Consider the following 13,855-nt stretch of genomic DNA (forward strand, 5'->3'; position numbering starts at 1 on the left):
CCATACAAGAGGGTCAGAATTTGCTTCAATCAAATGGTGCCGATGGTCTAATATACGAAAAGAAAGATGAAAATGGGGAGGGGAGTAGTGCGCAGCCGGCGACTAAACGACGTTGCGGCAACTGCGGTAAACCTGGACATAATGCACGCACCTGTCAGGAGGATGCAGAAATGTCTGATGTACATATATCCGATTGCATTGAGGTAAATTGAACAACGCTGGCGTTGCAATTGAAATTGGAAGTAGTATTGTGCAGGAAAAGTGTCCGGGGTCCTGATATGTCCGGGGTCCTGATGAACCACGTTATAAAATATGGAATATGCGTATAGATAGAGTTTTGAATTATATATTTTAGTACATGTTATAAATATTAACTGTTCAAATTTATATATTTACGGGGTTTCCCACGGAGGCCCGCGGGCCGCCAAAAACCCGCGTTCAACCGTGGGCCGGGCCGGGCCCCCCCACACAAATATTAGCCGGCCCACGGGCAGCCCGCCCCACCTACTTGGGACGACGCGGGCCCCCGTGGGTGGGTTTTTGGAATGCATTATATAAAGCGAGTCCTGGAGCAATGTCTCAAGCTTTTAGTGCAGGACTTCAATCGCAAGGATCTCACTCGGTTTTTTGAGATCAGCTGCAGCCTGCTCTTTTCAGCTATCTTCCATCAACAGCTGAGTACGAGGCTGGCAGAGCAAGGGATGGCCTGAAAGGTACACTAGAATAGTTGAGAAAGCAGAAGGCGTGTTCTTCTGGTTACGTCTTGCCGTCCGACGAGTTAAGCAAAGCCTTGCTTGCTTGCGCAACTTGGAAGAGATATTCCTTGGAGGAGATATTCCAAGAAATCGAGTTCACGCCCGAAGGGATCGAAGACATGTACGAGCAGATGTGGGGAAAGATTGCCACGAACCGGCACGATCCACGACCAGCCCGCGCAGCGCTCTACTTCAACCTGATCATGGCTTCCACGAAAGGTTACCGGGGCAGAAGCATTGTTGGTTATTTGATGTTAGCACTGGCCTCAACCAATCAAAGTCCCCATTTGGAGCTTATCCAGAATGGGTCGGTTGAGCAGCAAAAGTCCGTACTCAAAGCCTGTCGGGACCTTGAGAACAATATTGAAAATGATAGTCTGGGTTTTGTAGAATTCCGTAAACGGCCGTGGATCTTGGAGTTTGATCGGATATCTTCATATGCATTTGATGAAGACGACGAAAGGAAAATGGAGGAAAAAGAGAGGGGAGGTCATCTTCAATCTGGCTAGAGCATGTGGAACAGGGACAGATTGATGCTCTTAGCGAGTAAGCCAACGGCGATGGTGTCTTCTCCGATCGCTGAAAAGCCAGGCAGATAAATCTCACATACCGGCAATGAAGATTTCCGGCTCTCTGGCGAGAATCTTGGATCAGGATGGTGGCAATAAAATCACAGCTGTTGCAGAGCAGGCAGAGCACGGGTATCTTCCTGACTTGTTTTATATCAAGTCTGAAACAATGAAGATTAAACGGAGCGGTCACTTAAGGTTCAGTCGGAATACCATATCAAGTTTATCGTGTTTCGAGATAATAGACACAAGCGACCAGGAAATCATCAAGAATATGTGCCAGGGTGGCTGGCTAGCCCTACGAATGCGATGCCTTTCACTCACCACCCAATGGGTGATCGTTGCCGTGTCATATTGAACATGACCGAGGCCTACCAAAAGCGGGGAGACACGGCGATGAACCGCGCGGAGCATCTGAAAAAGCGTCTAGTTGGGACAGACTATTGGACCGAATGATTTGACGAACTCAAGAAAGCCACGAACGCCAATTTGACGGAGGAGGGTGATTACCAAATTTAACTATTATAGCAATCTCGACTGCAGGTAAAAGCGCATAAATAATTAAAGGTATGATTAATGCTGGTATTGATCCCTTTGACTGCAGAAAAGAACAGATATTTATAAATAGCTGTCGTGTTTGTCAGAATTTTTGTATACAAGGATGGGACATCGGGCATAACCGAAAGCTGTACAATCGGAGAATTAATTAACAAGAAGGGAATAGTTGCAATTGCTAAAAATAATATCCCGGTACGTCCGATGCTTGGTATACCGGACTTGAATTATTTATTCCGTTTCTCGCTTCATCGCGTGGATAAGCTCTTTCATACAACTACTATCTATTAATCGGCTTTTTTATCCCCTACTTTTTGGAAGTCGTTATAATATGGAGTTTAATAGGTAAAGACTATCCCGTAGGAGCAGATAGGACCCCACCTTTAGTGGTGGCAATGGTAACGGCCAGGGTAAACATATCACGGAAGTTAGTTTATAAGCATTTCTGGACGAAGATTCCACTTCAAGGAGAGGAAAAGAAGCAGATAAAATTGCTGAGTCTGACGTGATTCTGATAAAGGGTATTACCCTGAGTGTTACCCTGGTGGTGATCTCAGGGTCCAAATACTACATCATCGATAATGGGATTCTTTAAATAGGATTACTAAGATTTATTTATCTCGTCCAGAACCCCGTTAGCCCGGGCGTTTTCTATTCGACGGGTCCTTTGGGCTTGCAAAGTTGGTTATCGGTCTACAACGGTTGACCCAATGCTTCCCAAAGCCTTTTATTTCTCGGGCGGTCTGAAGAATTCATTTCGCAAAACAACTTGAGTTAGCAAAGATTGCGATAAATCAACCCGATTTTGTAAACAGCTTGACGTGATTACCGAATTGGGGAAAGCAATTAACATAAATTAAACCCTGACTTTCCGTGCTATATTAGCAGCTAATTATACTATAACCCCTGAAGAAATACAATTTCATGCGTCCCGACGGCGTGCCCTGTCCTTTCAAAGCCAATACAACAGCGCGTTGGCTTCGTTCAAGTGGGGTTTCCGGTACACAAAACGCATGGGTTTTTGGTGCAGAAACACGGTAGATCGATGTATTGAGAAGCTGTACAAAAAGGTACTCCAGCAATGCGTAGGGCCCCCCATAGCCCGCATACGCATGAAATTTATACTGATTCAGGGAGGCCAGGGGGGTATTGTAGATATGAAAAGTCTACCTGTCTTGCATTTTATATATTCGATTTCTTTTGCATTTATAATAAGACCTGGCCGCCTCTACAAACCATGGGTAATCGGCTCCATACTATCGCTTCTTTGATCAATTTTTCGATCTCGCGGCTACATTACCTTGAATAATTGTTATAATTTAGACGTTAGAATGAAGTTTACGAGCACTATTGCAATCCTTGGGCTCAGCGCCTCCGCCCTTGCCCGTGGGCATACCAAGCGTAGCGGTAGCAACGGTAATGAGGCGCAAGTTAATACTGTTATGGATTCCACGGATTGAAGATCGGTAGCTGACCTCTCTTTAGACGCGTGGTCAACCCCACCAAAGACGTACCCCGTCCCAAGATAGGCCCTGTGCCTTATGGTAAACACCACCGTCACCGCATAAATTCATAATTGCCTGCAGTACGTAAATGGTTGACAAAAAAAAAAAACACAGGCAAAATAATTTACGAATGCACGAAGCCCGGCGTCGTCGCAGTTACCTTTGATGACGGCCCCAGCAACTTGACCGACCAGCTTCTCGACATTCTGGCCAAGGCGGGAGCCAAAGTCACCTTTTTCCTGACTGGCGTCAACATCGAGCCTCACCGGGAGGTCGTCGCCCGCGCCCACCGCGAGGGCCACCAGCTCGCCCAGCATACGTGGTCGCACAAGCACATGTCGGAGCTCAGCCCCCAGGAGCGCGCTGACGAGATGCTCCGGCCCGAGGCGGCCTTTGCCAAGATTCTCGGCCTTTTCCCGACGTACATGCGCCCGCCGTATGGCGAATGCAACGCCGACTGCGAGGACCAGCTCGGCGATCTCGGCTACCACGTCATCAATTGGAACATTGATACTAATGGTGTGTTTTTTTTTTTTTAAAAAAACGTTTCAAAAGAAAATCGCTGCGTGAATCAAAGCTGACAGATTTAGACTGGCGCGGCAATATGGACATGTCGAAGCGCATTGTTGACACGAGGTTGACAAAAGACGTCAGCGGCCCTATCGTGTTGGCGCACGACATGAAACACACAATCGAGATCTTGGCCGCCCATATCATCAGCACCGCCAAGGCGCACGGCCTGAAAATGGTTACGGTGGGCGAGTGCTTGGGCGACGATCCCTCCAACTGGTACCGCACCGCCCCGCGCCTGTGAGGAGGTGGGTTGCCGTAGGTTGGAATAGTGCTGCTACATGCTTACTATCCTTTGGTTTCTTTTGTACCCATACCCCAGCGATATATAGTTTTATTTTCTTCATTCAATAAACACTGCCCATATCATCATTGATGTCCTCTTTCCTCGTTTTTGGTCTTTTGTTGCTCGGTCATCACCTAACGCACTCTCCCCCCTAAAAGTCTTGCTTATTCTCCAGTCGCTGCCCGCTGAGATCTTTGGATATATTATCCGTCACCTCGACCTGCCTGACCTGGCTAGTTTGCGCAGCATCTGCCGCTGGATGCAAAGAATCTTGGTGCTCCTGATTTTCCGATCCGTCACAGTCCGCGAGTTGAGGCTGGTAATTAGGTATCATGGTTTTGGCGACTGGAGATGCCAGTATATGGAAAAGGATACCGCATTGCCGGATGCGGAAACATGCTATGCTGTGGTGCTCCCAAGCGGCGGGATTCCCAACAGTTTGAAAGGGCTCCTAGGTGATAACAACCTACTGTTGAACCTGGGAAGCGTCGTGGTCGAGTTCCCCGGCAGTGTCGGCGCCATGGAATCTATCGCGGCGACAAAATTGGGACGACCGCTTTTCGGACCTGGCCCAACCAGCGCGCAAAGCCACCGGCCGTCACCCACGCCATCGTGAGTGCCTTGGCGCGCAACCACCGCATGACCAGAACTCACCTTGGCAAACTGCCCCGCGGTGTACAGGCTGATTGCGAGGTCGCGGCTTGCGACTCGGCGAGGCGGGCGTTTCCGTGCGAGTTTGTACTGTTGTCGCGCGAGGGTTGGAAAGATTATGTCGAGTGGCACACTACGTCTGTTCGTCAGGTGTCAGATCAGCTGGCATTACGATGAAATCGTCGACTTTGTTGGTAGGCTTTGCGGCTGGCGGTGAGTTATTTGGATGGAAAGCTGAGCCAGGTGCAGGGTCCGAAAGTCTGGCGTCGACAGAGAATGACAGCGTTGCGTCAGGGCCGGACCGTTGATGAACCGTCTCGCTTTGCAGCCGGCCGGCCGTCGATACGAACTGTTGGCCCCATCTCCCAGAAGTCCTCATCAAGAACCTGCAGTTGAAGCATTTGGAATTTGCAGCTGCGCAAACAGCTGCTTCTGATGCTGCGTTTGACGTGATTTGGTTGCCTCAGGCGTATAAAGGCCCTGTGCCCCCGGTGCAGGGATGACCCTACTTTATATTCCGCCCCTTTCCATCATACGAGCCTCCGCAGCGGCCAGTTCCACCAGATGTGGGTCCTTTTCTCCCATCGTATATAGTAGATCTGTGCGTAGACCAGTGACGCGTGTCAATGGTTGCATTTCATAAAATACCTTGACGATAAATCAGTCGCTGGGGAGGCCGTCAAAATAAGTTCAGAACGCTGTGCTTTATAAACGCATAACTAATCTACATCCACGATGCACCTAGATCAACACCCGCTTTAGATGGGCTGGCACTGCTTGCCGTAAAAGTTTCCCGAAATGGACGCCGAGCAAAAGTTGTATGTGTTGGAGGCCTTGTCGAAGGCGTAGTTGATGATGAACTTGTCTCCAACGGGTTGCTGTGACCAAGAGATAAACAAAGACCGGTTAGTAATCTGATAGAAACCTAATCGTGGGGTTGCGTCTCCCTTTGTTGTTTATGAAGCCAATACAAACTGGGAAACAACTTACAGAGTACATGGGGACGTTGAGGTTCTGGCATCGGCCGTAGCCAAGGTCAGAGGCCTTGGCCTGGGTGATGGTGCCCTTGGGTCCGACGATGGCGCTGTCGACCTCGGCCTTGGTGGCGGTGTTTCCGCCCTGGCAGACGATGCCCGAGTCACTGAAGCCGGAGAAGGTCTGTGCCGAGGCGACGGCGGCAAGGCCGAGAACAATGACGTTGTAGGCAAGCATCTTGTGAGTTGGGGAGGTTTTTTGATTAAAGAATGGAAGCAAGGTCGACAAGATCCTCTGGTATGTCTTGTGATGAGCGAATGAATGGAGTTGGAGCTGTGATGGGCTGAAGAGATGGAATGAACTGGCAAAGAGGCGTTCCTCGCCGAAAGCTTTATAGCTTGTCAATTGCAAAGACAAAGCCTGTTTCGATGCCCCCTTTCGCCCCTTGGCGATATCCATTCAGGGGGAAAGTGCGCGCGGCATTTGGGGGCTCTCGCCTTGTAAACTCTGAATATTGGGTCTTTCGATTCCTCAATCTCGGCTACGCCTTGACAGGTCCAAAGGCCGGTAAAGGGGCCTGGGAGGTGGGGATCCGGCGGGATATTTTGGGAACGAACCGTTGGGTTTTTCGCAACCGTAAATTATCCGAAAGAACCATCCTTGCTGTTTGATCCCGGCAATGGCATTCTACCCCGGATTTATCTACTGTCAACTGAGAATCCGCGAGACATTGCTGATCAAGCTCGCGCAGCCTCAAGCGCAAATGGCTATATCTCCTGAGATATTTTCGAACCCCAACAGGATATAAACTTTCCCAAGACATTGCCACAGTTCTCGTGTGTACAGACGAGGTCCAAAATCGAACCTTCCGCGGTAATTTCCGCACTATGGGGTTACCCGTATGGGGAAATAGATCCGGGGGTCCTGAATCAATCAGGTGGACGTAACAATGGATGTCAATACAGCAGTAGGGTCCAAAGGGAGAAAGACCTTTTTTCCAGACAGCTAGGAGCTCATGCGACTAGATGTCTATTCCAAAGGCTTTCAAAGTGTCAAAAACAGGTACGCCATCATGAAGTTGGTTGCTGCCAGCGCGTGCACCCTGGCCCTTTCATCATGTCACGACCCAAGACGAAATGATCGCAGAATTCTTAATTTGTCTGTACAGATCACAACTGCAATATTAATCTATGATGTCTCGTATCAATCACGCTCGAAAAGCCCAGAGATTGTGGGGCATGGGATGAGGCAACCACGGTGCAGGCAATCTTGGAACTGAGCCGGCCTAGGCGGCATTACATGGTCACCGCTGCAGGCCATTATCTGTTTTGCTTGGTGCCGTTTGGCCCTTTTTACTTTCCTTGCGTGGGTGGAGTCGCCTCTTGTTGTTCTCTTCTCCTAATATTGACTGAAGGTTACATTAAACTTTTGTTTTGTTGATCGTCCATAGCAGCAAAGATCTTTCCAGCTTCATGCGTTGGGCTTGTAGAGGCAAAGCCCATAAACATGTAGTCTCTGGCGCAACATATTGTGTCACGTTTTGCGTACGTTATCTATTCCCCGAAGAGAGGCACGCTTTGTCCCACGTCGAGCCAAACCCCCCTTGACTGTGTGAGGTGTTTTGGTCGCTGTATTTGCTGGTCTAAAATGTTCCAGCCGAGAAATATTTGTATTCGGGGCGAATTATGGAAAGAGTTGCCAGCAGTGCTCCCTACAAGATAGGCTGTCGGCGTCTTGATTAGCGTAAAACGTCGACTTTTAATGGATAAATATCAGACCAGATCTGACTCATTTAGGGGGGATGTCAAGATCAGAAATTCAGCTACCGTTGTCGATCTTGCCGCCATTAGCATACGCAGATCTACATAAATGCAAGCTGTTACCAGCCATCGGTGAGACGTCCAACCGCTTCCTGCGCAAGTCAATTTTGCAGTCACTTACCATAAAAGATTCACCGCCTCTCACTTGTAAGTGGTAAGTGGAAAAATGCTGAATCGCGACATTTTGATCAATTTTGCCGAGGTTAACCACTTTTTTCCGGCGGCTCCGGTCCTCGTTTCTGCGGAACGGGCGGGCAACCTGGACATGGATCTTGCCATTTGGCAGATCCATCGCCGACTTCGATGAGCTCTTTCACACTTGCCTTTGCAAAGAACCTGTTCCATGCAAGTCACAGACTACGCCGAATGAAAGACAGTTTGAGAAGAAAAGAAATTATAGTATGTTCAGAATCTAAGTCAACCGTGATATGACGGTTGTGTTCCAGCAAAATTACAAAGGGCCGGTTATATGTGGTGTTAGTATATCCCCCAACCAGAAACTCCCCTCCCCCATTCATCAAAATTAAGAAAAAGAGTTTTGCTTTGCGTCACCGACGTTCCAAGCCCTCACAACCCTTTTCCAAGGCAGACCGCCCCCAAAACCTCCTTCAAACTTTGTCTCTTTTACAAGAACAAGGCAGCCACCAGCGCAGCGGCGAAGCCCTTGGCGACGACGGACGAGGCACCGGCGGTGACGATGGGGGCCTTGACGGCTCCCTCGGTGCCGTTGCGGGCGGCACCGGTGGCGCGCGGGGGCGGGAGGACGCCGGTGCCGGTGGCCTGGGGCTTCCAGGTGGCGGCGGGGGCCGAGTCGTAGTCGCCGCCGCGGGGCTTGCCGGAGCCGCCGGCGTTGTTGACGTCGGCGCAGGCCTTGAGCTTGGCGATGGCCGAGGCGAACGAGTCGGTAAAGTGCTGGATGGTGTTGGCGTTGTTCTGGCGGCCCTCCTGGGGGAACTTGTCCGAGACGTCGTTCATGAGCTTGACCACGCCGGCGCCTGTTTTGGAGGGTCGTGTTAGCTTTTTACGTTTTGTCTTGCACATATCCGACGTGATACAGCAGTTGGTCACTTGCGGATGAGGGGTATATGCTTGAACCAAAAAGAAAGGGGGGGCAAAGAAAACGTACCGATGGTGGACACGGCAGTGTGCATGGTAGGGCAGACGGCGGCCCTGCCGAACAGGGGGACCTTGGCCTCGACGCCCTCGAGCAGCTTGTCGCCCTGGGCGTTGAGCTTGTCGCTCAGGGGCTGGAAGGCGATGGCGTCCTGGAGCGGGACGGGGGTCATGGCCAGGATGTCCTCGTCAGAGGCCCTGATGATGGCGATCATCTTGGTGCCGGCCTCCTGGACGGCCGGGAGGTCGCTGGTGTCCCAAAAGGCCGAGATGACGTTGTCGACCACCACCATCTGGTCGAGGACGTTGTTCATGACGCGCAGCGTCGTGTCCAGATCGCGGGCCTGGTGGCGCTCGGTGTTGGCGGCACCGACGAGGGTGGCCAGACCCATGATAGCGGCAGCAGCAGTGACCTTCATGTTGAGCGAGTGGTTGTTGTAGTGGTGTTGATTTTTTGGTTTTTTTTTTGCACCGAAAAAAGCGAGTGTAAACGGTTGGATAATGAGTGACTATTAGGAAACAAGGTTTGCTGCTGACTGCTTTTGCCGTGAGATGGTGACTGAAGATACGGAGATTTGACTTTCGATGCCATCCCGACCCGGTAGACTTATATGTTTTTTTTACCCGTCTCCAACTCGTGATCCCGTGTTCCCTTTTTCCTTGCCGTTGCTTTTGCTCCGGTCCCTCTCGACGCCATGTCTATTTCCATCACATTGCCCTGTCCGCCAAAAAGCGCCGTTTAATTTCGAGATGTGCCTGAGACATTTAGGGCCTTGCGTCTTAGCTCGGACGCCACCAAAGAGAACCCTTTCTTCGTGCCAAGGTAAGCTGTTGTCAGCTGTTGTCAGCTTTTGTTTTTTTTGTTTTCTTTCTTTGCTTGCCTTGCTTTGCCTTTGTGCGCTCCCCCTCCAACGCTCCAGTAAAGAGAGGATCGACGTAGCGCCATAATCAGGTACGCATGAAACAGGCTAGCCTCTTAGGCCGGAAAAGAAACAACAAAAGAAAAATCGATCTCGCACAGACGCTAGCTGACCCTTCTGGCGAGACAGCAAAATTATCAGCTTTATCTTGGCCGTTATCACAAAATGCACCCGCGATATTAGGCCGAGGTTGCGCGCGCCCCCCGCACGCAAATCTTTTTTTCTCTCTCTCTTTCTCTTGCTGCTCAGAAAAAGGGTCTTAAACACGAGGCAGGCTGCCGCCAAAGTTCATTTCACCTCAACAGAAACAAAGCAAGGAGGCTGTTCCACTTTCGACAGATACGATTTGAAGAGATTGAGATGGTTCAGAATCACCATCTCAGATCAACCGTCCTCCAAAGAAAAACGACATTAGACCGGATTTGTTGTAGTCTAGACTCTAGCTAGAACTCGAACCCCGCTAATTCCTGTCAGAAGCCCGCGCATTTAACTGATTAGTCACGATCCTTCTAGATTCGAGCTTGTCTCTGCTGCATTGTTCTTGCACTACCCCGGGTCGTCTTGATCCGCTCCCTCAAGTGACTTGTGCTCGTCCATAGGTTAAAATAATGTTTTCTTGGCATATCTTGGGGCAAAAAAACTTGACGAGTGCCCGGTTCTGCTATTAACCTTCTTTTTGCTGTCGGAAGTCGTCCTGAATGGCCAACCGATACCTCCAAGACCTCTGCGGTTTTGTTCACCCCAAAACGACGGCTCGCCTTGGCTAGCGCTCGAAACCCTCTGAGGTCTTGCGGCTAGAATCTGGACACAAAGCGGAAATTTTTTACGTCACAGTCAATGTCTTTGTCTTGTTCCATACGGTTGCGAAAGTTCCGGAAAGTTCATCATACGCAGTCCCTTTGCCTGGCGATCATTGAGCTACATCCTGGAGGCAACAAGGATCAGACTCTCTGCTTGGAAGAAGAAACAGCCAAAGACCGGAGATCTCAACTTCCTCAGCGAAGGAAATGCGTGAAGTAGCGAGAATGAGGACTGTTCCGTCCAGGTCCTCGCGCGTCGCAAACAATGTGAGAGACGTTGCAGCCCTTTGGGGGTGACTAACAGGCACACCGGAATGACTTGATTCTTGGCAAAGGCCAGAGCCGCTTTTGATGCTTTGCAAATTGCAAGTATCAGTATGGATGCTGTGTTTTGGTCGATTAGTAAACCCGAGAGACCTTTCTTCATAGACATATCCGACGTGATACAGCAGTTGGTCACTATCGCAACAAGAGCGATTTTGGTCAGTGTAGATGGAAGACTACCCAGAGGTGGAGATGGGCTCCATCACTCACCTCTACCGACAATATGCCGGATGCCCACTACAGTTGTTCGGCGACATGACCAAGATCTGGGCAGAAACCGAGGGACTATCCCAAACCGATGCCGATGGGATTTCACACTTTGTCACAGACGAGACAGTCATGCTGCTCATGCAAGAGGTATCCGATACTCTCACCAGCTTACTTGTTTGACGCCCAGCCATCGTACCCAAGCTAACCCTCCTGCCGAGCCCAGTGGGCCGACGAGCAGCTGTCCACCTCGGGCAGCCCAGCCCTCCCAGACCACCAGGCCCTCGCGGCGGCATCACGGCCAGACCCCAGCGCCACCGAGCACCGTGCACCAGCCGCCCGGCTAGTCCTAGACTGCCTCGGCGCCCTCACGGCGCACCGCTCGTGCGACCTGCCTTGGGACTTTGGTCGAATCGGGTCCGACGACATCCGCATCCGGGCCGAGGAGGTCCTGCTCCGCGCCATGCAGCTGTACCTGCTGACTTATGCCTCGTCGGATCCGCGGGTCGAGGCCATGTGTCCGACCACGGGCGAACAGGCGTTTGGGCCCTGGCCGGGTTATGATCCGGTCGCGACTTATCGGTTTGATGCCCCGGGACGGGCTGCAGTTTGCGGAAGTGAAGGGTGGCGGTGAATTTGTAGATGCCGTGCTTGGTGGGTGATTAGATGATCAATTTGAGGGTGGTCTGGTGTTGCCGTGGTAAAAATATAGGTTTTGCGACCAACTTTTGAGAACATCTCTGGTGACAAACTGGATTGGGCCCTGCTGTCGGGGAGATTAGAGAGTTTCGAGTTTTCATGGGACCAAGACGTCTTGGCACGCAGATACGAGACTGGTGCGCAACAAAGTATACTGTACTGTATGTCATACTTATATTGCTTTCTCCGGGCCAAGGTCTGAGCACGATGGCTTGCTGATTCGTTGGGGCGCCAGAGCTCCTCATCTGGCTTGCGATATCGGGGAGGGAAAAAAAACCAGAAAGCACATGCCAAAGAAGGGAAAGACGTGTCGTGTTTGTCGTTGTGTGGATTGGCAGTGCAGAAGCTGTCATCTTCTTTTCGTTCGGATCACCAAGCAGCCATGGATTTTCTGCACGCAAACTGCCTATTTGAGCAGCAGGCGCAACACATTGAGTTTGCAGAGCATGCTGCTGCGAAACGCTGCGTGTCATGGCTATCCCTGGCCCCGCTTCTCTGCAGCCCGCCCTGAGTGAGACTTCACAGTACGAACCAAATAAGCGCTGCGTTTTGTTTACCATCAGTTGCCGTATACCAGGTTTTGTTGGATTCCATCATGTGGCGAGGAGAATTGTATGTATTCCACGGGCTGGCAGGTTGTATATAAAATTGCCAGCGGCAGGCCGCCGAATATTTTTTCTCATCGCCGGTGCATACCTCCCTCTGACAAAGACAAGACGTCCGTTGACACATTTGAACTTGAACAATAAACCTAAGCACAATGAGCTCCCCCAAGGTAGTCATCATTGGCGCCACCGGTGCACACGGCCGAGAGATTATCAAGGGCCTGTTGGAATCCCCCACAAAATTCGTAAGTTTTGGCTTTTCCCCGGTGTAAGAAGACATCAAAGCACCCGCCGTCTGACAACACAACGAACACACTTCCCCTTCGCTTCACCAGGACATCAACACAATCAGCCGCAAAGCCAGCGTGGATAAGCCGCAGAATGCAGCGCTCCGAGAAAAGGGCGTCAAGGTGTTTGGCGTCGACATGCTCGGCCCGCGGGAGGAGCTGGTCAACGTCCTCCGGGGCGCCGATGCCGTGGTCGCGCCCATCGACTTTGACAACTTTGAGGAGCAAAAGGCCCTCGTCGACGCCTGCAAGGAGGCGGGCGTCAAGCGGCTCACGCCCAGCAACTTTGCGCCCGTCATGCCGGCGTACAACGTCATGGGGATGCGCGAGACGGTGAGTAAGGGACCAAAGGGGGTTTCGAATGCCGGTATCCAAGTCGGCAATAGACTTTTTGCTGGCTGCCGGTTTGCTAACTGCAACTCGGGTGTTTCCATTGGCACAGAAAGAAGCAACCATAAACTACATCAAGGAGCAGAGGGTTCCCTACACCATCATCGACGTCGCGTGGTGGTATCAGAACCTCCCCTTCAAAATTCCCTCTGGCAGGACAGACTACATGTCGGAGATCCTCAACGACGACGCACGCATCATCGGCACCGGCGACGTACCCATCGCCTTTTCCAACCTGCGATCAATCGGCACCCACGTGGCGAGGATCCTTGCGGACCCTCGGACCATCAACAAGTACGTCCACATTTGGGACGAGGTCTTGACCATGCACCAAGTCGTCGAGACGTTGGAGGAGGTTAGCGGTGAGAAGGTGGAGCGAGTCTACGTAAGTTTATCCAAATGACCTCCCTGATAGTGACTTGAAACATCCGGTATACCCCTGAGCCCTCCGGTTGGGAGAGGGAAGGGGGAACAAAGAACTAGGCTTGTGGGTCAGAACTGACGGTTGTGCAAAAAAATGTAGAACACCCAAAAGGATATGGAGGAGACCATGGCAAAATGCAAAGCCAAGCTCGCGGCGGATCCAAAAGACCAAGACGCCGGGATGGAGCTGACCGTCACCCAGTACTTTTACTCCATGGGCGTGCGCGGGGACAGCACGCCCGAGGTGGCCGACTACCTGGGCTACCTCGACAGCCGCCGCCTCTACCCGGACATCAAGGCGTCCACGCTGCGGGAGTATTACAAGACGGTTCTTGAAGGCAAGGAGGCCAACCCTTATGCCAGCTCATAAGGGGGTCTCTTGGCAGGAAAGGTGTGGGGCT

General features: G+C 51.2%; 6 protein-coding genes across 6 annotated transcripts; 4 read left to right on the forward strand and 2 right to left on the reverse strand.

The window, feature by feature from the left end:
- Window positions 1–874: 874 nt before the first annotated feature.
- On the forward strand, window positions 875–1,264 carry MGG_15101 (uncharacterized protein; the record flags this gene model as incomplete). The annotated part of the gene is made up of 1 exon (XM_003715655.1): window positions 875–1,264. One exon carries the CDS (start codon window positions 875–877, stop codon window positions 1,262–1,264), a length of 390 nt encoding a protein of 129 aa, XP_003715703.1.
- A 1,946-nt stretch (window positions 1,265–3,210) lies between these two features.
- On the forward strand, window positions 3,211–5,394 carry MGG_08356 (polysaccharide deacetylase; the record flags this gene model as incomplete). Its single annotated transcript, XM_003715656.1, has 6 exons — window positions 3,211–3,295; window positions 3,499–3,903; window positions 3,969–4,138; window positions 4,416–4,852; window positions 4,922–5,104; window positions 5,220–5,394. 6 exons carry the CDS (start codon window positions 3,211–3,213, stop codon window positions 5,392–5,394), a joined length of 1,455 nt encoding a protein of 484 aa, XP_003715704.1.
- A 255-nt stretch (window positions 5,395–5,649) lies between these two features.
- Window positions 5,650–6,222, reverse strand: MGG_08355 (uncharacterized protein; the record flags this gene model as incomplete). Its single annotated transcript, XM_003715657.1, has 2 exons — window positions 5,882–6,222; window positions 5,650–5,769 (listed from the first exon to the last, which is right to left on the reverse strand). Exons 1-2 carry the CDS (start codon window positions 6,101–6,103, stop codon window positions 5,650–5,652), a joined length of 342 nt encoding a protein of 113 aa, XP_003715705.1. The 5' UTR covers window positions 6,104–6,222.
- A 2,088-nt stretch (window positions 6,223–8,310) lies between these two features.
- MGG_08354 (uncharacterized protein) lies at window positions 8,311–9,218 on the reverse strand (the record flags this gene model as incomplete). The annotated part of the gene is made up of 2 exons (XM_003715658.1): window positions 8,311–8,681; window positions 8,813–9,218. The coding sequence occupies 2 exons, from the start codon at window positions 9,216–9,218 to the stop codon at window positions 8,311–8,313; spliced, it is 777 nt and encodes a 258-aa protein (XP_003715706.1).
- A 1,880-nt stretch (window positions 9,219–11,098) lies between these two features.
- Window positions 11,099–11,684, forward strand: MGG_08353 (uncharacterized protein; the record flags this gene model as incomplete). Its single annotated transcript, XM_003715659.1, has 2 exons — window positions 11,099–11,200; window positions 11,277–11,684. The coding sequence occupies 2 exons, from the start codon at window positions 11,099–11,101 to the stop codon at window positions 11,682–11,684; spliced, it is 510 nt and encodes a 169-aa protein (XP_003715707.1).
- Window positions 11,685–12,344: 660 nt separating this feature from the next.
- Window positions 12,345–13,824, forward strand: MGG_08352 (isoflavone reductase; the record flags this gene model as incomplete). The annotated part of the gene is made up of 5 exons (XM_003715660.1): window positions 12,345–12,361; window positions 12,506–12,599; window positions 12,690–12,974; window positions 13,084–13,416; window positions 13,555–13,824. The coding sequence occupies 5 exons, from the start codon at window positions 12,345–12,347 to the stop codon at window positions 13,822–13,824; spliced, it is 999 nt and encodes a 332-aa protein (XP_003715708.1).
- Between the last annotated feature and the right edge of the window lie 31 nt (window positions 13,825–13,855).

This window comes from Pyricularia oryzae, chromosome 2 (assembly GCF_000002495.2).
Source record: "Pyricularia oryzae 70-15 chromosome 2, whole genome shotgun sequence".
Classification (NCBI taxonomy): domain Eukaryota; kingdom Fungi; phylum Ascomycota; class Sordariomycetes; order Magnaporthales; family Pyriculariaceae; genus Pyricularia; species Pyricularia oryzae.